Genomic DNA, 26,487 nt, shown 5'->3' with positions numbered 1-26,487 from the left:
ACCTCCTCTACAGCTACCATTAACTTTTCTCTTAAGTTTCATTTTAATCTATCTTTATATCTATCTATCTGTCAATCAATCAACCAATGTATCTATCTATCTATCTATCTACCTACCTATCTATCTATGTATCTATCTATGTACTGCATACACACACACACACACACACACACACACACATATATATATATATATATATATATATATATATATATATATATATATATATATATATACACACACACACACACACACACACATATATATATATATATATATATATATATATATATATATATATATATATTGTTACATAGCCTATGATTTCATCATCCTTTGTGTAATTTTAACGCACAGTATGCTGCATGTTTGATCACGAGCGTGTTCTGCCTCAGTCCCCCCCTTCTGCCGTTATATTAGAGTAAGTCGTCCTTTCTGTTGTTCAGAGCAGGATTGTCAGCTCTTTGTCCCCTATGGCTTCATTTGCGCGTCCTTCTTACAAGTTGTATCAAGCTCTGCTGGCCCCTATATAATGAGCTCAGTCTCTGCATCATTGCCACTTAGATCTACTCCTCATTTTGCTCACATCTCTGTCCTCCCCTGTACAGTTATTATTATTGTGAGTGCTCAGGAAGTCTCCAACCATCTAGCAGCTGTGTGTAATTTGAGTATAACTGTTGTTGCATTTTTTCTTGTACTGTGTAGCATGAGGTTGATTCTTGGGCCTAGTAAGTTTTTGTAATTTATGTAAGGTTCTTGTTGTCAGCCATCATTAATAATATTTTGTATCTGTAATAATATATCTGGCATTCACTGAGTAATATCCGGTATTATCATTTTATCAGGGCTGGCTTAGATAAATTTACTCTTGTTAATTTCGTGTTAATAGAGGCTATTGAGTTAACCATATATTTAACCTGTTTTTTGCCATTACATTATCCTTATGAGTCCTGAATGTTTTGTTGTTAGTTTGATCATTAAACTTTAACTTGTAATTTTACCTAACTCTTTTGTTTTGAACCTGGAACTTTACGGGACAGAAGTGATTTTTAGTATTCTCACTTAAAGTGTACATTATCTTTCTCTGTTCCGTAACATAAATCTGGCGACCTCATATCAGGATATTCAGGATATTATCATAAGGATATTGCTTGATATTTTGTGACTGTGATTTATTCATGATGTCTACTATTACTACACTTGATGAAGCCAAAGATTTTTTGTCAAATGTGTAAACAGTGTGTGATGTAGAAAACAGAACAAAGAATGAACTTAAGCTTGTTGCTCAACAATTGGGAATTGCTGTTCACTCTCATCATTCTAAAGATCAAATTGCTGGCATGATAAATAAAAGCTTGTTTAATGAAACTCCTCCAAATGAGCAAACGCAGATTGAATTAGCTAAGTTACAGCTAGCTCTGCAGGAGGCTCGTGCTAAGGAAGCTGAATTTCAGGCAAATGTTAAGCAGGCGGCGTCTCAGGCTCGTATTCAGGAGGCTGAATTTCAGGCAAATGCTAAGGAGGCGGAGTCTCAGGCTCGTATTCAGGAGGCACAGATACAGGCACAAATTGAACTTGCCAGGATTCAGGCAGACCATGAGTATCGCATGAAACAAGGTGGAACTGGATCATCTAGCTTTGATGATTTTGATGTGGCTAAAAATGTTAAATTTGTCCCTCCTTTTAATGAATCTGATTTAACAAAGTATTTTCAGTTGTTTGAGAGGGTAGCTACAGGTTTTAATTGGCCCAAAAAGTATTGGCCAGTACTCCTTCAAACTGTTCTCACCGGTAAAACTCAAGTAACTTATGCATCTTTGCCTCAGGATCAATCTGATAATTATGATGTAGTTAAGAGCTTGATTCTTAAGGCCTATGAACTTGTTCCTGAAGCCTATAGAGTAAAATTTAGGACAACTTACAAGCAAGATAAGCAATCCCATGTTGAGTATGCAAAAATCAAATAAGATCTGTTAGAGCAGTGGTTAAATTCTAAGAATGTGGATTCTGATTTTGACAAATTTAAGCAGATGATTTTGCTGGAGGACTTCAAAAGGTGTATTAGTAAAGATGTAAGCCTATATCTTGATGAGAAAAGAATAGATAATTTGTCTGATGCTGCAGTTTTAGCTGATGAATATGTTCTCACTCACAAGAGATATTCTAGAGAAAAAGGGAAAGCTGAGAGTAAGTACGTTGCCTCTACTCAGAGTACAGGTAACAGGAAAGAGAATAAAGATGATGTTTCTGAGGAAGTAAATACCAGCTTCACCTCTAGATTTCAGAAAAGTAAATGTACTTATTGTAGTAAGCTTGGTCATACTACGGAGAAATGTTTCAAGAGACAGCGTGATGTGAACAAAAAGGAGTCTTTAAATATTCAGTCAATTAGTCTAGTGTCCACTCTTGAGAGTTCCCAGAATTCTTTAACTGAGTTAACTGAACCTGCTTTGAGGGGTAACTTAAATTCTCATGATGGAGCTCCTCTTTTGAGCAGTAACGTGGGTGACACTCTCATGAGTTCATGTGCTAATTTCCTGTCTGATGGTTTTGTCAGTCCTCTGGACAGTAATGACAGGAAATCAGTTCAAATATATCGTGACGCAGGTGCTTGCAAATCCCTTATGCTGACCAGTGTTCTAGGCTCTAATGTTAATTCCTCTGATGAAACTGTAATCTTACAAGGTGTAGGGAATAATTACTTCTCTGTCCCTCTGTGCAGAGTGAATTTAGAGTCTGGTTTTGTTAATGGTTCTGTTATGGTTGGGTTGGTTGAGACACTCCCAATGTCAGGTGTAACTTTCTTACTTGAAAATGATATTGGTGGAAGTCAAGTGTGTCCAGCTCCTCAGCTGTCTAGTGAGCCAGTGGCTGTGACCCAGGATTGTGATGTCCCTGATGTGTTCCCTGCATGTGCTGTCACTAGGGCTAAATCTAAAGTTACTGGTGACTTAGAGGATGATGATGATGATGATGATGTTATCCTAGCTGACACTTTTCTCGCTAATTTGGACCACTCACCAGATGAGGCAGTACCCCGTAGTGTTGATAATTTGTCTCGTCAAGAGTTGGTTGAGTTGCAGGTTGCTGACCCTGAGTTGAAAGGTCTTGCTAACTCTGCTTGCAGTGAGGAAGAGTCAACTGGTGCTTCTACTTGTTATTATATAAAGTCAGGAGTACTTATGAGGAAGTGGAGACCCCCAACAGCATCAGCCGACTGTGAATGGGAGGTTGTACATCAAGTTGTCATCCCTTGTGTTTGTAGGCAGGATATCATTAGAATGGCTCATGATTCCAGTTTGGCAGGACACCTTGGAGTGAGGAAGACTGTGGCACGCATTTTGAAACACTTCTACTGGCCAGGTATCTTCAGGGATGTTTCCTGGTATTGTAAGTCTTGCCACACCTGTCAAGTTGTGGGGAAGTGTAATCAGACCGAAAAGGTTGCACCTCTAGTTCCCATTCCTCCTTTTGAGGCGCCATTCACCCATGTGTTGGTGGATATTGCGGGCCCTTTTCCTAAGACTTCTTCAGGATTTTCTTATGTGTTGACCCTGATTGATATGGCTACTCGTTATCCTGAAGCCATTCCACTTAGAAATATCTCAGCAAAGAACGTGGTTAAGGAAATGCTAGGGTTCTTCACAAAGTTTGGTCTGCCCAAGGAGGTACAGTCAGACCTGGGAAGTAATTTCATGTCAAACGTTTTCAAGCAGTCTCTGAAAGAGTTGGGCATCACCCAGATCACGTCTTCAGCTTACCATCCCCAGACCCAAGGAGCGTTGGAGAGATATCATCAAACACTCAAATCGATGCTCAAGAAATACTGTTTGGAACATCAGAAAGACTGGGATAAAGGTCTTCCATTTGTTGTGTTTGCTGCAAGAGGATCTCCAAATGAATCACTGGGCTTCTCACCTTTTGAACTACTGTTTGGCCATGAAGTAAGGGGACCCCTTAAGTTACTCAAGGAATGCTGGCTGTTGGAGGAAGATGACGTCAACCTGCTGGAGTATGTGATGAAGTTCAAAGAACGGCTGTCCACTGCTTTACAGCTGGCGAGAGAGAATTTAGGAGCTGCTCAGGAGAAGATGAAGACTTGGTATGATAAGAAGTCCAGGTTACTCCACTTTCAGCCAGGAGATCAGGTTTTGATTCTGCTACCAGTTCATGGGCAACCTCTTCAAGCCAAGTTTAGTGGTCCTTATTTCGTGGAGAAGAAACTCAGTAATGTCAACTATGTCATCGCCACACCAGATCGTAGAAAGAACAAGCAACTATGTCACATCAACATGCTAAAGTTATATCACAGGCGGGACGAAAATAATCCAGTCTGCACTGTAGCTGTTTCACCCGAGTCTGCAAGTGAAGCTCTCCCATGCAGTATGAGCCTGAGTGATAGTTTGGGGAAGAATTCTGATATCATGAATGATCTCCAGACTAAGCTTTCTCATCTACCTCCCGAGGAAAGGCAGGAGTTTTCGGCATTACTGCAGGAGTACCCGCAAGTGTTCCGTGCCACTCCAGGAAGAACCACTGTGTTGATGCATGATGTCGATGTTGGAGATGCAAAGCCAATTAAATTGCCTCATTACCGTGTGAACCCAGTGAAAGTTCCTCTCATCCAGAAGGAGCTTGGCTACCTGTTGGACCACAAGATGATTGAGCCCTGTCTGAGCGAGTGGAGTTCGCCCGTCACTCTGGTCCCTAAGCCGGGTGGGTCACAGCGGCTTTGCATCGACTACAGACGTGTTAATCAGATAACCAAAACAGACACTTACCCTCTCCCTCGCATGGAAGATTGCATAGACAAGATCGGAAAGGCTAGGTACATAAGTAAGTTTGAGTTGTTAAAGGGATACTGGCAAGTACCTATCACTGAACGTGCTAGGGAGATCTCATGTTTTGTAACACTAGGAAAGACTTTTGCATGTTCTGTAAGGCCATATGGTATGAAGAATGCATCAGCCACATTTCAGAAGCTCATGAATGTTGTAACAGAGGGTTTGGAAGGGTGTGTTGTTTATATTGATGATGTATTAATCTTCAGTGAGAACTGGAAACATCACCTATGCCATGTCAGTAAATTTCTTGAGCGTTTGGTTCATGCTAATCTTGTAGCTAATTTATCAAAGTGTGAGTTTGATCAAGCTAAAGTTCAGTACCTTGGGTATGTAATTGGTGATGGACATGTTGCACCACCAGGAGCTAAGGTTCAGGTTATAAGTGATCTTCCCAGACCTAAAAGTAGGAAAGAGTTACAAAGATTTTTGGGAATGGTAGGTTATTACAGGAGATTTGTTCTTAACTTTTCTATTCTTGTATCACCACTTACAGACCTACTGAAAAAGGGAGTTAAATTTGTCTGGACCGATAACTGTGAATCCTTTTTCAGCAAACTTAAAGCTATCCTATTAAGTCAGCCAGTGCTCGCTACTCCAAATTTTGCTAAGCCTTTTAATATGGCTGTTGACGCAAGTGATACAGGAGCTGGGGCTGTTTTGCTGCAAGAGGATGATCAGGGTATTGAACACCCTGTATCTTATTACAGTAAGAAGTTCACTCCACCTCAAAAGAACTACTCAACTATTGAGAAAGAGCTTTTGGCCTTGATTTTGGGTTTACAGCATTTTTCATTTTATTTGTGTTCTGGTTTTGACCCCATAGTCATTTATACCGATCATAACCCACTGAAAATCCTTAGTAAGTTTAAAGATAAAAATCAGAGATTGACAAGATGGAGTCTACTTCTTCAGGAGTATTCATTAGACATACAACATGTCAAGGGGAAAGAAAATGTTATTGCAGATTGCTTATCTAGACTTTAGACAGATTGTTTTAGAGTAATAAGAAATTTCCTTTGTAATTTCTTTTTCATTGTGGGGAGGTGTTACATAGCTTATGATTCCATCATCCTTTGTGTAATTTTAATGGACAGTATGCTGCATGTTTGAGCACGAGCGTGTTCTGCCTCAGTCCCCCCCTTCTACCGTTATAGTAAAGTCGTCCTTTCTGTTGTTCAGAGCAGGATTGTCAGCTCTTTGTCCCCTATGGCTTCATTTGCGCGTCCTTCTTACAAGTTGTATCAAGCTCTGCTGGCCCCTATATAATGAGCTCAGTCTCTGCATCATTGCCACTTAGATCTACTCCTCATTTTGCTCACATCTTTGTCCTCCCCTGTACAGTTATTATTATTGTGAGTGCTCATGAAGTCTCCAACCATCTAGCAGCTGTGTGTAATTTGAGTATGGCTGTTGTTGCATTTTTTCTTGTACTGTGTAGCATAAGGTTGATTCTTGGGCCTAGTAAGGTGTTTGTAATTAAGGTAAGATTCTTGTTGTCAGCCATCATTAATAATATTTTGTATCTGTAATAATATATCTGGCATTCACTGAGTATTATCCGGTATTATCATTTTATCAGGGCTGGCTTAGATAAATTTACTCTTGCTAATTTCGTGTTAATAGAGGCTATTGCAGTTAACCATATATTTAACCTGTTTTTTGCCATTACATTATCCTTATGAGTCCTGAATGTTTTGTTGTTAGTTTGATCATTAAACTTTAACTTGTAATTTTACCTAACTCTTTTGTTTTGAACCTGGAACTTTACGGGACAGTAGTGATTTTTAGTATTCTCACTTAAAGTGTACATTATCTTTCTCTGTTCCGTAACAATATATATATATATATATATATATATATATATATATATATATATATATATATCTTTGGGACCCTAACAGGCATGGGCATACGGGAGAAGGCACTGAGGCTAGGCTATCGTGGTCTATGTAATGTACGGTGTAGAAGATCTAGATATGCACCTGGCTGCCATTTTATATGATCGAGAAAAATGTACCCTCTCTTTGATCAGAGCCATTGTGTGTTAAACAACAGTCTTTTCCAGCCTAAGAGTCCACCAGCAGACCACCTAAGTGTCTATTAATCATTCCACAAGAAAATATTGGATTGTGAGGGAAATTTTATCTGTGACTGAGTTAATGGTCGTATTCTAAATGGTTTAGAACCTTCGAGAAACTTTCCTTAGTCACTTACCCAGGACATTATACTTGTTTCCTAATTATGCAAATTATGTAAGCAATATAAATGCCACAGAAGAGTACTAAGGCATTGAATGCAAAACTAAACCACAAAAGATTAACTGGTGCGAAGTCCCCAACGTCATCTGTAGTCTTCATGGTTAGTGCAATGTTCAAATGTGATGAAGAAATGGCAACTTTAAACCAATTTAAAGTGGACAGAGTATAGATTGTGCCCAACCTTAGGGATGATGTATCCCCCCAATGATGTGTCCTGTGAGGTAATGTGCTGCACTCCAAAGGGAACCAGAGACGAGACCCTCATAGTCTCGTGGATCACTGCTTCGACGTACGGTAATCTGTGGGTAAGAAAAACACTTAACAATAGCAAAGGAAATTATTAAACCCTTCAGTCCATTGACGAATATGTTATTACGAACGGTAAAGGATAGATCTGGCCCACTGAGTCTGATGACAATTCAGTTTAGACGAGATATTTGGGACTGAAAGGGATAGAGATAATTTTCATTACCTTAAATACAGAGGTCTCTCCTAAAGTGACAAAAATTGCCTTGTGGCAGTAACAACAAAATAAGTAAAACGTCATTGGATCGAACGGTATTTTAGTCAATAATCTTCAGCTTAGGAATAAAAAAAATGCTTTACCCCTGGTCTACAAAGAAAAACTGTTTCATTTCTCCATCCCAACTCGTTTCTGGTCGTACTAGTTCAAAGAATTGGGAAGGATATGTGTACTGATTTCTAGATCGATATATACCATAATTTTTCCTGCAGATAGAGATAGATAGATAGATAGTTAGACAGACTGACTGATTGATTGATTGATTGACTGATCGACTGAGAGACAGACAGACAGACAGACAGATTGATAGATAGATAGATAGATAGATGGTTACAGATATTTAGATATGGAGAAATATAGATAGATATAGATATAGAGAGACAGGCAGATATAGTCTGAGTGTGTGTGTGTGTGGGGGGGGTAGTGTAATGGTTAATGGTAATGCAATGGAAAAGGGCATGCTGAAATATTGGTATGCAAATATCCAGGTCAGAGTTCTGCTTTAGTGTAGAAATAATAATGACCCAAAAATACAATAAACAAAGAAAGATAATAAAATTCAGTTTTCTGGACTTCCTCCGAACATCTTGCGATAGTGTTTACCGGAGTTATAGAATTAGACAATAAATTGGGTCAAGGTTCTCGTGGGCTGAATAGGTTCCCATGTTATGAGTCCATATTATAATTACAAATCATAATAGATAAATAGATAGATAGAGAGACAGATAGAAGCAGGCAGTCAGATGATGAGAAGGTATTGTGTCTGCGAGAATCGAGCAATGCTAAACATGCTTACACACTCTTAACTCAAGGAATGCTTTATATGCACACGACAGCGCCTCGTGACCATACACACACACATACACACATACTCACACACAGGCTTCTAGAACTTTCCAACCACAGTGTAACACACGTGACACGACCCCTGCTACACCAGAATTTAGGATGCAGAAGCAGAAGGAGACAGGCCATAGAATCGGCAGGTAGTAGGGAGAAGGGCTTAGCAACATGGGAGAGAGAGAGAGAGAGAGAGAGCGAGACAGGGAGGTAGCTAGCGGGACTCTACTTTATACTTCATTCATGTGTGAGAGACTTTGTTAATATTTCCAAGACAAAAATAGTCCCATACTATTCTTTACCTCTCCTGTCATTGCATGACAAAAGGGAACCAAGATTATCTACTTACAAAGTTACTCACGTATAACAACCGCTCGTCCACAAGTCACAAAAAGGACTTTGTAGTAACTTGTAGAGAAGTTATATATATATTAGATTTGTGGACGTGCGGTTGTTATACGTGAGTAACTTTGTAAGTAGATAATCTTGCATGACAGGAGAGGTAAAGAATAGTATGGGACTATTTTTATTTGTCTTGGAAATATTAACAAAGTCTCACACACGAGTGAAGTATAAAGTAGAGTCCCGCTAGCTACCTCCCTGTCTCGCTCTCTCTCTCTCTCTCTCTCTCTCTCTCTCTCTCCCCCATGTTGCTAAGCCCTTCTCCCTACTACCTGCCGATTCTATGGCCTGTCTCCTTCTGCTTCTGCATCCTAAATTCTGGTGTAGCAGGGGTCGTGTCACGTATGTTACGCTGTGATTGGAAAGTTCTAGAAGCCTGTGTGTGAGTATGTGTGTATGTGTGTGTGTATGGTCACGAGGCGCTGTCGTGTGCCTATAAAGCATTCCTTGAGTTAAGAGTGTGTAAGCATGTTTAGCATTGCTCGATTCTCGCAGACACAATACCTTCTCATCATCTGACTTCCTGCTTCTATCTGTCTCTCTATCTATCTATTTATCTATTATGATTTGTAATTATAATATGGACTCATAACACCCAAACACCTCCGCCTTTATTTATAGGATGTCCATTTATGTCTTCCGTCCGGTGCCATACTTTTTTTTTTTAACAGCTGATACGATTTTATTAAGAGTGGAGACAATTTCGAACTAGCAGAGTTAAATCTTGCAGGCATTAATTCTTTCACTACAAGGGGTCTATTTTTAGCACAAATTAAGTACAAAAGTACAGGATGTTACCTGGGTCATGGAATGTTATGTATATGAAAGCGACTCTAATTTTTAATTTTTTATTTTGTTCTTGATGTTCTTTTTTTCTGCTTAAACACACACACACACACACACACACACACACACACACACACACACACACACACACACACACACACATATTGTGCTCATTCTCTGTACTCACCATACCAGTTTCTGCTTTGAAGTGATAAGTATTAGTAAAACCTGCACTGCCTCTCCTTGCAGGACATACTTCCTCTGGTGTACAAAACTACCCTCACCTTACTCAGACTTTCCAGGCATAAATCGGCATATTTAAAAACGCATACAAAAGACTGATTTATAGCCGACGTTTTAGTAGGTTCTGACCTGAAACGATTTGTATCGATCTTAACCCTATCAATCTAATGACGTATATTTACTGAATTCTTACTACAAACAGACAGCTGTATTCAGCTTAGATATACCTTTCCTTAACCCCTTCAGGAAGAGAGCCCCTTCCTAAGTGGGTATGATCATAAGGAAGTAGCAATGATATGATAAAAGTTGCGTCGTTTTTTTGAAGAGATTAATTGCTGTGATGAACTTATAGCTGTATTCTTGACTGTTAGACTAATATTCAGTTTTTCTTTCATGATATTCATATACTGTGCAATGTAGGGTTATATGCCGGATTATCATCATTGATATCATCATCACCCTGACCACTTTCTCACCTAATCATGATGTAAGGTAAGATCTAGAAACAAGGAAAATAAAAATACGAAAGTGGGAGAAGTATCAGTAACATGCCCATTGAGATGTGCCACACAAATATTCACACATTACTCAAGCCCTTGGATTCCTGGATCCACCTCACAGCCCTATATTTAGAAACGCAAGTTTGAGAGCGCTGTAACGTTGTGTATGTGCTAGAAAATGTTGGGAGAAGTACTTTGAGATAGCTTGGTTATGTGAAGGAAATGTTGTTAGAGACAAGAAAAAATGCCTATAGCCACAGACTAACTGTTCCTTTCGAGGCTGTTTGTTATACGGTAGGTTATAACCTACACAGCTATTCTGTGAATGAAAGGCAAAGATAGAAATGCATTAGGAAACGTTTATAGGTTAAGTGAAAGGGGAGAAAGGGACACGGATTCAGATGAGGAAGTATATTGAGTGACAGGTGGAGAGGTATATGAATGACACGACACTGGTACTAGGTGGAGGGAGGACAGGCTGACGGACGCGAACAGGACGACCTGGTGGCGCTCTGTCAGTGCTCCTCCTCCCCCAGAACTATGGTGTCTAGGTAAAGAGAGATTGTTAGCAAAAAGAATAGATTCTGTACGGTAATTTAGTTTCTGGCATGGTCCTGACCGGGCTTTGTCTTCAAGCGTAGCCAATATCCCCTTTGGCAGCACCTTGTCTATCTCGGCCTGCATCTTGCGCTGCACCTGCGGGTTGGTGGCCAAGTAGTACATCATCCAGGTGAGAGAGGCTTTGGTCGTCTCACTACCCGCGGTGAACAAGTCAAAGATCAGGAGGGCCAGGTCCTTTTCTGATGGGGATGATGCAACACGTTTCAGGAAAAGAGAGAGAAAAAAAAAGTGCCTTTTTTTATGCCTTCAGCCTAAGGACGTCTACTCGTATTGTCATTTTAATGATAATAATGTTAATTATATTTAGCTTTGTGAGAACCTTTCATGCAGAAGTGTTTAGTGGGGATAATTGTCAAACTCTTCACTGTGAGAAGTTTTCCCAGAGTTAACCCCCTTATCCTGAAGACGTAAATTTTGCTTTTTGATACCTCTTAGTAACATTATGAAACTTAGGATGGATTATCTAATAGTAGTGATTATATATACATAATAGATGCCCTCGAACTGAACAGGATAAGGTTTTCAAAGTGTAACTTTATTGTAATCAATTACTCATTAAATAAGCCACAACTTCACATGCTGCTCCAGTCATCCCGAGGACATCTTTTTATACTGGCATTTTATTCTTGGAATCTACTGATAGTTGTTATTCACTTTAGGGAAAATGTCGGGCAATGATAGAATAATGAAAGCTATACGAGTATCTAAACCCTTTGGTTTGAAAAGTCTTTCCTAAGCTAAATCAAAATCGTTTGGAAAAATCATGAATGAAATGTAAAAGACATCACGTGATCTCTCCTGAACCGGAAAAAATTTAATTGTAACATAAATTATACATATTAGACAATATACTGTATATACTATATATTATATATGATATTTTATATAGTATATATGGATTATATATGATATTTTGTATAGTATATATGTATTATATACTATTTTTTATTCATTATATATTATATATATTATATATATTCTGTATTATAATATATATATATATATATATATATATATATATATATATATATATATATATATATATATATATGTGTATGTGTGTGTGTGTGTGTGTGTGTGTGTATGCATATAAATACGTATATATATACATAAATATCTATCTATACGGCAAATAGATAGATAGATAGATTTTTTTTTATTTTTTTAATTCATTCATCATCCATCCTACATTGCCCCATAAGGAGCGTAGGAGTCTGGGGCTAGGCAAGTTGGTCCTGACATTTAAGATGAGAGTGACCACCTGAGTGGCATTACGTGAGTCATAAACCCCAGTCACCCCTTGGATATAAACCTTCATCGGCTCAATCCGATTGGAGCTCTGTAATAATATACCGATATATATATATATATATATATATATATATATATATATATATATATATATATATATATATATATATATATATATTTCATCATCCATCCTACATTGCCCCCATGAGAAGCGTAGGAGCCCGGGGCTAGGCAAGTTGGTCCTGACATTAAGATGAGAGTGACCAGCCTCACTCATCCCTGACTGGCATTACGTGGGCAATAAACCCCAACCACCCCTGGGATATAAACCTGCAACGGCTCAATCCGAGGGGAGCTCCGTAATTTTATATATATATATATATATATATATATATATATATATATATATATATATATATATATATATATATATATATATATATATATATATATATATATATATATATATATATATATATATATATATATATATATATATTGTTACGGAACAGAGAAAGATAATGTACACTTTAAGTGAGAATACTAAAAATCACTACTGTCCCGTAAAGTTCCAGGTTCAAAACAAAAGAGTTAGGTAAAATTACAAGTTAAAGTTTAATGCTCAAACTAACAATAAAACATTCAGGACTCATAAGGATAATGTAATGGCAAAAAACAGGTTAAATATATGGTTAACTGCAATAGCCTCTATTAACGCGAAATTAGCAAGAGTAAATTTATCTAAGTCAGCCCTGATAAAATGAAAACACTGGGTAATGCTCAGTTAATGCCAGATAAATTATTACAGATACAAAATATTATTTAAAATGACTGATATAAAACCCCACATCAATCACAAAGACCTCACTAGGCCCAAAAATCAACCCTATGCTACACAGTACAAGAAAAAATGCAACAACAGTTATATTCAAATTACACACAGCTGCTAGATGTTTGGAGATTTCTTGAGCACTCACAATAATAATATCTGTACAGGGGAGGACAGAGATGTGAACAAAATGAGGAGCAGATCTAAGTGGCAATGATGCAGAGACTGAGCTCATTATATAGGGGCCAGCAGAGCTTGATACAACTTGTAAGAAGGACGCGCAAATGAAGCCATGGGGACATAGAGTTGACAATCCCGCTCTGGACAACAGAAAGGACGACTTACTCTACTATAACAGTAGAAGGGGGGAACTGAGGCAGAACACGCTCGTCATCAAACATGCAGCATACTGTGCGTTAAAATTCCACAAAGGATGATGAAATCATAGGCTATGTAAGACCTCCCCACAAAGAAAAAAGAAATTTACAAAGGAAATTTCTTATTACCCTAAAACAATCTGTATATGGCATTACAGAACATGCAAAAGCCTTTCCTAATGTTACAAAACATGAGATCTCCCTAGCACGTTCAGTCATAGGTACTTGCCAGTATCCCTTTAACAAATCAAACTTACTTATGTACCTAGCCTTTCCGATCTTGTCTATGCAATCTTCCACGCGAGGGAGAGGGTTAGTGTCTGTTTTGGTTATCTGATTAACATGTCTGTAGTCAATGCAAAGCCGCTGTGACCCACCTGGCTTAGGGACCAGAGTGACAGGAGAACTCCGCTCGCTCTGACAGGGCTCAATCATCTTGTGGTCCAACAGGTAGCCAAGCTCCTTCTGGATGAGAGGAACTTTCACTGGGTTCACATGGTAAGGAGGCAATTTAATTGGCTTTGCGTCTCCAACATCGACATCATGCATCAACACAGTGGTTCTTCCTGGAGTGGCACGGAACACTTGCGGGTACTCCTGCAGTAATGCCGAAAACTCCTGCCTTTCCTCGGGAGGTAGATGAGAAAGCTTAGTCTGGAGATCATTCATGATATCAGGATTCTTCCCCAAACTATCACTCAGGCTCATACTGCATGAAAGAACTTCACTTGCAGACTCGGGTGGAACAGCTACAGTGCAGACTGGGTTATTTTCGTCCCGCCTGTGATATAACTTTAACATGTTGATGTGACATAGTTGCTTGTTCTTTCTACGATCTGGTGTGGCGATGACATAGTTGACATCACTGAGTTTCTTCTCCACGAAATAAGGACCACTAAACTTGGCTTGAAGAGGTTGCCCATGAACTGGTAGCAGAATCAAAACCTGATCTCCTGGCTGAAAGTGGCGTAACCTGGACTTCTTATCATACCAAGTCTTCATCTTCTCCTGAGCAGCTCCTAAATTCTCTCTCGCCAGCTGTAAAGCAGTGGACAGCCGTTCTTTGAACTTCATCACATACTCCAGCAGGTTGACGTCATCTTCCTCCAACAGCCAGCATTCCTTGAGTAGCTTAAGGGGTCCTCTTACTTCATGGCCAAACAGTAGTTCAAAAGGTGAGAAGCCCAGTGATTCATTTGGAGATTCTCTTGCGGCAAACACAACGAATGGAAGACCTTCATCCCAGTCTTTCTGATGTTCCAAACAGTATTTCTTGAGCATCGATTTGAGTGTCTGATGATATCTCTCCAACGCTCCTTGGGTCTGGGGATGGTAAGCTGAAGACGTGATCTGGGTGATGCCCAACTCTTTCAGAGACTGCTTGAAAACGCCCGACATGAAACCACCTCCTCGGCCCGACTGCACCTCCCTGGGCAGACCAAACTTTGTGAAGAACCCCAGCATTTCCTTAACCACGTTCTTTGCTGAGATATTTCTAAGTGGAATGGCTTCAGAATAACGAGTAGCCATATCAATCAGGGTCAACACATAAGAAAATCCTGAAGAAGTCTTAGGAAGAGGGCCCACAATATCCACCAACACACGGGTGAAAGGCGCCTCAAAAGGAGGAATGGGAACTAGAGGTGCAACCTTTTAAGTCTGATTACACTTCCCCACAACTTGACAGGTGTGACAAGACTTACAATACCAGGAAACATCCCTGAAGATACCTGGCCAGTAGAAGTGTTTCAAAATGCGTGCCACAGTCTTCCTCACTCCAAGGTGTCCTGCCAAACTGGAATCATGAGCCACTCTAATGATATCCTGCCTACAAACACGAGGGATGACAACTTGATGTACAACCTCACATTCACAGTCGGCTGATGCTGCTGGGGGTCTCCACTTCCTCATAAGTACTCCTGACTTTACATAATAACAAGTAGAAGCACCGGCTGACTCTTCTTCACTGTAAGCAGAGTTAGCTAGACCTTTCAACTCAGGGTCAGCAACCTGCAACTCAACCAACTCTTGACGAGACAAATTATCAACACTACGGGGTACTGCCTCATCTGGTGAGTGGTCCAAATTAGCAAGAAAAGTGTCAGCTAGGATAACATCATCATCATCATTATCCTCTAAATCACCAGTAACTTTAGACTTAGCCCTAGTGACAGCACATGCAGGGAACACATCAGGGACATCACAATCCTGGGACGCAGCCACTGGCTCACTAGACAACTGAGGAGCTGGACACACTTGACTTCCACCAATATCATTTCCAAGTAAGAAAGTTACACCTGACATTGGGAGTGTCTCAACCAACCCAACCATAACGGAACCATTAACAAAACCAGACTCTAAAATTACTCTGCACAGAGGGACAGAGAAGTAATTATTCCCTACACCTTGTAAGATTACAGTTTCATCAGAGGAATTAACATTAGAGCCTAGAACACTGGTCAGCATAAGGGATTTGCAAGCACCTGCGTCACGATATATTTGAACTGATTTCCTGTCATTACTGTCCAGAGGACTGACAAAACCATCAGACAGGAAATTAGCACATGAACTCTTGAGAGTGTCACCCACGTTACTGCTCAAAAGAGGAGCTCCATCATGAGAATTTAAGTTACCCCTCAAAGCAGGTTCAGTTAACTCAGTTAAAGAATTCTGGGAGCTCTTAAGGGTGGACACTAGACCAATTGACTGAATATTTAAAAACTCCTTTTTGTTCACATCACGCTGTCTCCTGAAACATTTCTCCGTAGTATGACCAAGCTTACTACAATAAGTACATTTACTTTTCTGAAATCTAGAGGTGAAGCTGGTATTTACTTCCTGAGAAACATCATCCTTATTCTCTTTCCTGTTACCTGTACTCTGAGTAGAGGCAACGTACTTACTCTCAGCTTTCCCTTTTTCTTTAGAATATCTCTTGTGAGTGAGAACATATTCATCAGCTAAAACTGCAGCATCAGACAAATTATCTATTCTTTTCTCATCAAGATATAGGCTTACATCTTTACTAATACACCTTTTGAAGTCCTCCAGCAAAATCATCTGCTTAAATTTACCAAAATCAGAATCCACATTCTTAGATTTTAACCACTGCTCTAACAGATCTTCTTTAATTTTTGCATACTCAACATGGGATTGCTTATCTTGCTTGTAAGTTGTCCTAAATTTTACTCTATAGGCTTCAGGAACAAGCTCATAGGCCTTAAGAATCAAGCTCTTAACTACATCATAATTATCACATTGATCCTGAGGCAAAGATGCATAAGTTACTTGAGCTTTACCGGTGAGAACAGTTTGAAAGAGTACTGGCCAATAATCCTTGGGCCAATTAAAACCTGTAGCTACCCTCTCAAACAACTGAAAATACTTTGTTAAATCAGATTCATCAAAAGGAGGGACAAGTTTAACATTTTTAGCCACATCAAAATCATCAGAGCTAGATGATCCAGTGCCACCTTGTTTCATGCGATACTCATGGTCTGCCTGAATCCTGGCAAGTTCAATTTGTGCCTGTATCTGTGCCTCCTGAATACGAGCATTTGCCTGAAATTCAGCCTCCTTAGCTTTTGCCTCCTGCAGGGCTAGCTGTAACTTAGCTAATTCAATCTGCGTTTGCTCATTTGGAGGAGTTACATTAAACAAGCTTTCATTAATCATGTCAACAATTTGATCTTTAGAATGATGAGAGCGAACAGCAATTCCCAATTGTTGAGCAACAAGCTTAAGTTCATTCTTTGTTCTGTTTTCTATATCACACACTGTTTGCACATTTGACAAAAAATCTTTGGCTTCATCAAGTGTAGTAATAGCAGACATCATGAATAAGTAACAAGTCACAAAATATCGAGCAATATCCTTATGATAATATCCTGAATATCCTGATAAGAGGTCGCCAAATTTATGTTACGGAACAGAGAAAGATAATGTACACTTTAAGTGAGAATACTAAAAATCACTACTGTCCCGTAAAGTTCCAGGTTCAAAACAAGTGTTAGGTAAAATTACAAGTTAAAGTTTAATGCTCAAACTAACAACACAACATTCAGGACTCATAAGGATAATGTAATGGCAAAAAACAGGTTAAATATATGGTTAACCGCAATAGCCTCTATTAACACGAAATTAGCAAGAGTAAATTTATCTAAGTCAGCCCTGATAAAATGAAAACACTGGTTAATGCTCAGTTAATGCCAGATAAATTATTACAGATACAAATTATTATTTAAAATGACTGATATAAAACCCCACATCAATCACAAAGACCTCACTAGGCCCAAGAATCAACCCTATGCTACACAGTACAAGAAAAAATGCAACAACAGTTATACTCAAATTACACACAGCTGCTAGATGTTTGGAGATTTCTTGAGCACTCACAATAATAATATCTGTACAGGGGAGGACAGAGATGTGAACAAAATGAGGAGCAGATATAAGTGGCAATGATGCAGAGACTGAGCTCATTATATAGGGGCCAGCAGAGCTTGATACAACTTGTAAGAAGGACGCGCAAATGAAGCCATGGGGACATAGAGTTGACAATCCCACTCTGGACAACAGAAAGGACGACTTACTCTACTATAACGGTAGAAGGGGGGAACTGAGGCAGAACACGCTCGTGATCAAACATGCAGCATACTGTGCGTTAAAATTACACAAAGGATGATGAAGTCATAGGCTATGTAACAATATATAAAACTGAAGCTATTAAGACAATCAGACAATATCACTGACCATTAAAAGTTGAGTCTGGGTCGTCTTTCCTCTTGTCAATTTCCATCAGGTAACCATCAATCAGGTCCCTTGGGTTGTTTGGGTCAAGTGTGACTCGGTGCTGTCTGATCTCCTCCTGTTAAAGAAAGCCGTGCTGTTATGACATGCATTATGGGTGGCATGGTAGGCTTCACTGGGGTTCTTTCTCAGAGATCTTTTGTTTTTAAAACCTTTTGCAGCTGTCAGGTGTGACTCGGTGCTGACTGAGCTGTTAAAGAAAGTTGTGTTCCTGGAGATTTTTTATTATTCAAGGTAGAAGGAACCAATGCCTGGAAACCAAAAAGTTTGTTCACGCCAGGCAAAAAAAAAAAAAAAAAAAAAAGGAATTCAAGATCCTTTCATTTCAAGCTGCCTGGAGCCAATGCATTTAGAAGACTGGAAGTCATAGATGAAGGAAATACAAACAGGGGAAGACTGTTCCAGAACTGACCTGTTGATAAGTAATAGACTGAGAGTATTGGTTAACTCATGCACTATAGCATCAGGCATTGAAGGGGTGTGAGTTTAGTACACGCCCGCCGTAGTGGTGGGGGAAGGCAACACTCCAGCAAAGAATCAGAGGCTGAAGGGAGTCAGTATGGGGAGGAGGGTTGATGAGTAGAAAAGCCTTTGACTTCACCCTGTTGTGAAGAGCTGTATGTAAGAAGTCTGCCCACACATGACAACTATACTCAGCACAAGGGAAAATAAGACCCCTGTATCAATTCAACAGCTGTAAGGGGGTAAAGAAGGCACGAAGTCGGTTTTGCACACTTAATTTCTTGGAGGCTGATTTTGCAACAGAGGCAATATGAACTTTCCTTGATAAATCCCGAGAGAATGAAACCCCAAGAATATTCAGGGATGATGCACGAATGAGATTAATATTGTTAATTAATATTGGATACTCCAGTGGAATCTTATGACAGGTCGAAAGATGCAGAAATTGAATTTTGGATGCATAAGAAACAAGGTCACATTTACTTCAATCAAGGATATGAGTCAGGTCAGAAATCAGGTGTACAATAGCCCCATGAATACATTGATATTCTGCATAAGGTCTTTCAGCTTTGTCCCTAGCCCCAAGGAAAAGGAGGACAGAATACAGGGGTAAAATAAGGTCAGCCATCAGTCCATCTGGTTCACGTCCCGACATGCCAGGGGCCACAACAGCAACAGCAAAAATAGGTAAGTTTCTGGTCCGCGTTTTAGATGGCAAAGGATATTCGTAACCCCTCTTCTTAATTTGCCTTTTAAATCACAAATTATCTTGTATACTATTCATGTTGTTTTAATATTCACGTAGTTATTTAACATCTGGGGGGAGGCGGTGCCTCAATCACTAGAGAGGTGGCCTGCAGTAATAACGGCCCCAGGTTCAAATCCCGGGTGGGGCAGGGAACAGTTTAAGTATTTGGATTTCATTATATCAGGCTTTATTAATCTACCAGAAGACCCGCCGACATATCGTAAAAATACCCCCGCTAATACCAATACACCAGTCCTGTATGAGACAGCTCTAGCATGTATTCAGTAAGGACGGTGGGTGTTAGCGCCGAAGTGGTGACATGTAGAGGTGTATGGTATGTAGGAGGACTGCTGGGCCTTGATAGCAAGCTGTGAACCTTATGCCCAGAGTCGGACACATAAAAAAAAAAGCACCAATAACAATTTTAAAAAAGCTGAGGTGTAACGTGCAGCACAAAAGCGTCAGGAAAGCTATGTTTTACGAAGTCTTCAGAGCCACTTAGGATATGACCCCATGCCGTGTATTCTCGTAGCTTTGCGTGTCAAGCCTGTGACATTTTTTAAAAATATCCTCTTGCTGCCACTAGACGATCTTACTTAACTTGGGACAGACCTTTAGTACCAAAGAGGGTAATGAAAACTATGTAACTTCGCTAGTTAGAAACTTCTCTCCAAAGTTGAATAAAATCGACTGGTTAAGAAGGCTTTCCAGTTTCTGTATCTGATAAGTCAATATATCCGTGCATGTTATTCATATATCTGCGTCGGCATAAATGAAATATTTAAAAACATCCAAGTAGACGCCACTAGATGCTTAGCCGCGGTGCTCACCTCCGTAACTTAGGCCTTCGATCCTGTGGCATATTTTCCATCAGGTATCCTGGAATACAAGGCCACTGCATCATCCAGGTTATCACAGGTAGCTCAACTAGTTGTTAGCATAGGTACTCATTCTACATACCAACACATAGTGGGTGGATGAACACATAAAAACAAAGAATACGTCATCGAACTGAAGGGAGTTAAAGAACAGGGACTAACCCAATCTTGAAGTAATATAACCGTGACCTAGCCCTACATCAGTTAATAGATGCAGACCCATAGACATCCTGTAACTTGAGTATATTATCTAACAAGGCCTAAATATCTTTCAGTAACGTTAGCTTGCCATTTCAACGATAAAATCACAATGTCATCTTTATGGTTAGGCCAGGTCAGTTAGGTTGGATTCGGATGGGTTCTGTCTTCAAATTTTGGAACACGAGGATATAGCGCCAAGTCCACAGGTAAGAAAGTTTTACCACAAAACTGTGGCAGTGATAGCTTTTCATATCAACTCCAACTGGTAAAACTGTAGACATTAATATCGAACCACGTTTTAAGTCGAACAGTTACTCTTGTGCAATATTCCTAGAAATCTGTTATGTCTTCAAAATTGATATCATTAGTTTTTGTAAAGACATTACTCACTGACTCATTATTTGCCATAATAAAGTGCAGTGGTATTCGTGTATGCAATTGTACTGTACCCCAGACCATTATTCCATCTGGCTGAACAATACTCACATTGAAGAATTCCAGGAACCTTGCTTTGGCGTAATCAATCAAATCAAGCCTGAAGATGCGACTCATGAGCCAAGCAGGCAGGACGGAGTGCAGCCACGGCATGTAGTCAGAGATGGCAACACGGCTCATACTGACTATCAGGTTGTCAACAATCTCTTCAAATTCCTTCAACTTCGAATCAGTCAGGGCAAACTGTTGGCCTGAAATATAATAAACAGCATGATTCAAGTCATACTGCATTAACTGATTACAGAAAGTGAAGTAATAGACAAAGAAAAGTTACACTCGATTTAAACTAGTTTTACTATGATTTTCAAGAACAGTTCTTTACCCCCACACGCTGGGGGTTTTCCAAAGTTGCCCACTCCTCCCTACGGAGGATTTCTGTGATTTTGGAAAAAATACCCTTACTTCAAACCCTAATAACTGTCAAACTATAATAGCTAGAGAAAAAATACTTAAGACTCACCAAATCTTACTCTTTCAATTGAGTGTATCCCCAGGTCTGCAGGTGATCTTCCCGTCGATTAGTAAGGATAAGTTGAAGATGGCAGTTTTTTTCTTTTTTAATTTTAGCAGGCTGCTTCCGAGTGCACACCACTGGTATTGACGGTGGACTCGCTGGCTAGCATTGGCCGCACTGCCCAGAGCAGTGATTGTAACACTGCCTGTGCATCTTTTGAAGGAATTTGGAATTTTCCACTCAGTCTTCGACTTTTCCTTACTCGCCGTCGCAAGGATGAGTTATCACTCCGTTCATATGGCTCCCCATAGAGTTTTCTGCCCATTTCATAGTGCCATTATGCCCCGTAAGTGTGCGGGAAAAAAAACAGCTCTTTGATTTTCTGTACTCACTTCTTGCATCATATATAATAATTTCCTTCTACTATAACACTTATACTTGCACTTGACATCACGATTATGGGTAATTGCATTTTAAGAAGTAAATGCTGTGGCTGTTTCACTCAGTATGGTTGAGTGTGAGATAATTACTTGTACTAAATTTGTGGCTGATTTGTACTAATCAGGGACATCGTGAAAATATTACTAATGGTGTACACAACATACATTATTTGTACTTCACATCACAAATATGCTTATGGTGTGTGTGTGTGTGTGTGTGTGTGTGTGTGTGTGTGTGTGTGTGTACTTACCTAATTGTAATTACCTAATCGTATCTTTACAGGAATGAGTCAAGCTCGTACTGTCCCGTGTCTTAAACCATATTTATCTTACATATCCTTAAATTTGTGAATTGTTTTCGCACGCACTATTTAATTCGGTAGTGCATTCCATTGATCAATTGCTCTGTTTGGGAAACTGAATTTCCTTACGTCTTTATCACCTCTCTTCTTATACAGTTTTTTGCAGTGTCCTCTCGCTGATGCTTCTCCATATGTTAAGTAATCATTTATGTCTATTTTCTCTTTCCATGATATGCACTTATATAGCATTATCATGTCACCTCTTTTCCTTCTCTCCTGTAGTGTTGGTAGATTCAGTTTATTTAGTCTTTCTTCGTAGCTTAGGTCCCTTAAGCTTGGTATCCATATTGTAGCGGCCCTTTGAACTTTTTCAATCTTGTCTAAGTGCTTTTTGAGATGAGGACTCCAGACTACTGATGCATATTCGAGGGTTAGTCTAATGAATGATGTTATTATCCTTCTTAGCATGTCTTCATTTATGTATGTAAATGCTATTCTCATATTTGCAAGCAGTGTATACATGTTCTGTACCTTCTCGCTGATGTGGTCAGCCGGAGACAGTCTGTTTTTGATAATCACACCTAGGTCTTTCTCTCTTTCTGATGTGTATAGGGTTTTATTTCCTAACTTATAATCCCAATCAGGTCTTTTTCCACTTTTACCAAACTTGATTACATGACACTTGTCCACACTGAATTCCATTTGCCATGTACTACTCCATTCATGAAGATTATTTAATTCTTCTTGAAGAAGTTTATTTAATTCTTCTTGTAGCTCTTTACAAGAGTCTGTGTTAGTAATTCTCCTTTGTATTTTTGCATCATCTGCAAACATATTCAGATAGCTCTCATTTCCAGTGTTACTGTTTATATCATTTATATACACTAAAAACATGATTGGTGCCAGCACTGAACCCTGTGGTACTCCACTAGTCACTTCTTTCCATGATGAGTAGTTTCCTTTTAGTACTGTTCTCATTTATCTTTTTATGAGAAAGTCTTGCATCCAACAAAACAGTTTGCCTCGAATTCCTTCTTGATGGTACAGTTTCCATAAAAGTCTTTGGTGTGGTACTGTGTGAAAAGCTTTCTTGAAATCTAAATAGATACTGTCTACCCATCCTTCCCTTTCCTGTATTGTGTTTGTTACTCCGTCATAGTAGCTCAACAGATTAGTAACACATGATTTTCATTTTCTGAAACCAAACTGTCTTTCTGTTATCATACCGTGTTCTTCTAGATGATTTACCCAAGCTTTTCTTATAAGCTTTTCTCTTACCTTGCTTACAACACTGGTCAGTGATACTGGTCGGTAGTTGAGTGGATTTTGTCTATTTCCTTTCTTGAATAAGGGGACAATATTTGCTTTTTTCCAAATATCGGGTAGTTTACCTTGACTCAAGGATTTCTTGAAAATTAAAAATAATGGTTTACTTAACTCCTTTGCACATTCTCGTAGTACCCAACATGAAATTTCATCAGGACCACTTGCTTATCCTCTGTCTAATCTACTTAACTCCTCCTGTGTTACTTTTTCTGCTATTTTTATATCTGGTAGTATGTGTGGACATGCATGTTCCACAGAGTCCCTCTCAAAATTTTATTCTTCTGTAAAAACTAATTGGAAATTCTTATTTAGTGCTTCACAAATATCTTTCTCTTGTGTATAAGTGATTCCCGCATCCGTAATTGATTGTATTATATCTTTTACTTTGGTTTTGCTTCTGATATAGCTGTAAAACAGCTTTGGTTGATCACTACTTTTATTTAATATATCCTCCTCAAACTGTTTTTGGGCTTCCCTCCTTATTCTTGTATAAGCGTTTCTTGCCTATTTGTAACTATTATACGCCCTTTCACTATTATGTCTTCTGTATCTATTCCACAACATATCTCTTCTTTCTTTTGATTTTTTACATTCTGTATTGAACCATTTCTATATTTTCTTATCTGCTTCTTTGTGCTGTGAGATGTACTTCTGGATTCCTATTTCATAAAATTCGCAGAATTTTTTATATACAGCATTTAAATCTTGTCCTCTAAGCTCATTTTCCCAATCAACTTCTAAGAAATACTTCTTTAGGTCTTGATAATTTCCCTTTTTATAGTTTAGGCTCTTTTTGTAACTGTCATTGCTGTTTACTGTCATATGCTATCCTGAAGTTGTAATTTAGTACTGCATGATAGCTTTTGCCAAGTGGAGGGTGATATATTAAACTGTCAATATCATTTTCTTGCCTAGTAAATATTAGATCTAGCACTGAAGGTACATCAAGTCCTCTTTTTCTGGTGGTTTCCCTCACATGTTGTGTTAGGAAAAACTTGCACGAGATGCAGGAGCTTTTGGTCCCAACAGCTTTCTTGGCTAATTGTATCTAGAGTATTCCAATTTATATTTGTATTGAAATCCCCAGTTAGTATAATTCTTTCCGATTTCTTTTCCATTTTATGTAGTAATAATCTTAAACTCTGAATTGTACTCTCTGCCAGGTCCTCATATTCGTCTCTTTCCCATGTGTTTGATCTGGGTGGCATGTACAAATTGGCTACAATTACTTTACCTTCAGATGTGTTGATCTCTACTGCAATCAGTTCTACTTGTGATGGTATATCTAGTTTTATTTCCTTGACTTTTAGATTTTTCTTAGTTAATATTATAATTCCTCTTCCTTTTTTTAAATTTTCTGTCTCTTTTCCATATATTGTATTCCTATAAGTTTAGTATGTCATTGGATATATTTGGTGTTAATTTTGTTTCAGCTAGGCATATTATTTGTGGTTCATTTTCTCAGACATAATCATTCATCTCTAGTAATTTAGATACCATTCCATCCACATTTGAGTACATCAACTTTATCATATTGCTTATATACTTGTCATGACATGGTTCTACTACCTTCCTCCTTTTTCTTCCATCCTGTTTGTGTACCACTTTCGTACCTGCAATCCTATTACTTTGTAAAAAAAATTCTTCTTCTCTTGTGATCTTCCCTCATTTTTTGTTTTTGCTTCCTCCCTTTTCTCTTTCAGTAATTCCAGTTCCTCTTGTGTTAGGCATCTTTTTATCCATACATTTTTGAACTCCTCTTTTTTCCATAAGATTCTTTGCATTTTTTAGTATCTCTTCCACAGTGTTTACACTCTGGAAAGTCACCGTTAGAGGTCTTGTCTTACTTTTCTCGTATTTCCCTAACCTTTTGTGTTCCTCTATGTCTTTACTACAGATTTCCTCTGATACTTCTTTCAGTAAGCTCATTACATTTGCTATCTCCTTTTTGTCTCTTGTGATCTTGTTTTTAACTTCATCCTCTTCTATACCAGTGATTACTATAGATTTGTTTATATCTACTGAATCTCTGACTACCTTTGGATTGTTTTGGATTATTCTTTTCACTTCCTTTTTAATGCTTTTTTCCTCCACCCTTGTTTCTAAGTCTTTCTTTACTTTCACCATTTCAGCGTATGTGGTTTCCACATCATTTTTGTAGCTTTGCACAGCTTCATTCACCCGTGTTATCTTCTCCTCAATATCACTGCTCTGGTCTATAAGACTGCTTACTTGCCTAATTGTCTCTGTGTCATTTTTTAACTCTTCCATAACACTCTCGTGATTGACTACTGTACTTGCCATTTCACTCATTTTCTTCCTAAGTGTACTCAATTCCACTGTTAGTTCACTGATGGTTGTGTCTTTCTTATTGGCCTCCCTTCCTAGTTTTTCTATTTCTTCCTTTGGCAAGTGCATCTGCTTCTTTATTTCATCAATTTCATTTTTGAAAGCCATTTCTAGTTTGTTTACACGTTCAACCAGTCTATTGTGAGTCTCCACTTCAACCAGTTCTTGGTAGAAATCATCATTTTGCTTTTTACCTTTATCCCGTTTCTTTTCAAAATTTGCTTTACTAAAGTATGTATCCATTTTGCAATACTAAAAGAACAGAGTATGTACTTACAGAGTATGTACACTTTCCTCATGTTGCTGTAGTCTAAACAAACCTCAGCTGACTCAGCGCATTTTTTCCTCTTGGTTCTCTTTTCTGTTTGAACAAGTCTTGTTTAAACTTATTATTTTTTTCCTCTTAATAATGAAAAATAATTTAGTCGAACCTGTTACAGAGCTTGACTCATACAAAGATACTAATTTAGGTAATGCCACTGGCCGTGTTGGTTCGGTACGGAGCGCCGATGTCGGGCGTCTGCCTCGACTGACTCCATGTGTGCGTGT

At 38.8% G+C, this 26,487-nt stretch overlaps 1 protein-coding gene across 1 annotated transcript in view; it reads right to left on the bottom strand.

Moving 5' to 3' along the window:
- Positions 1 to 26,487, bottom strand: part of LOC145398811 (cytochrome P450 2L1-like) — a 166,412-nt gene that overhangs the window by 83,801 nt on the left and 56,124 nt on the right. The window contains exons 5-8 of the mRNA XM_080271620.1: positions 21,059 to 21,258; positions 18,227 to 18,341; positions 11,016 to 11,196; positions 7,284 to 7,401 (exon numbers count right to left, since the gene is read on the bottom strand). Of these exons, the coding sequence (XP_080127746.1) occupies positions 7,284 to 7,401; positions 11,016 to 11,196; positions 18,227 to 18,341; positions 21,059 to 21,258 (614 nt within the window). The remainder of the gene's footprint in view (positions 1 to 7,283; positions 7,402 to 11,015; positions 11,197 to 18,226; positions 18,342 to 21,058; positions 21,259 to 26,487) is intronic.

The sequence above is a fragment of the Coenobita brevimanus genome, chromosome 46 (genome assembly GCF_032717465.1).
Source record: "Coenobita brevimanus isolate Jiangsu-jjx chromosome 46, ASM3271746v2, whole genome shotgun sequence".
Classification (NCBI taxonomy): Eukaryota; Metazoa; Arthropoda; class Malacostraca; order Decapoda; family Coenobitidae; genus Coenobita; species Coenobita brevimanus.
Note: the sequence above shows the minus strand (reverse complement) of the source record. Positions and strands in the feature narration are given on the sequence as shown.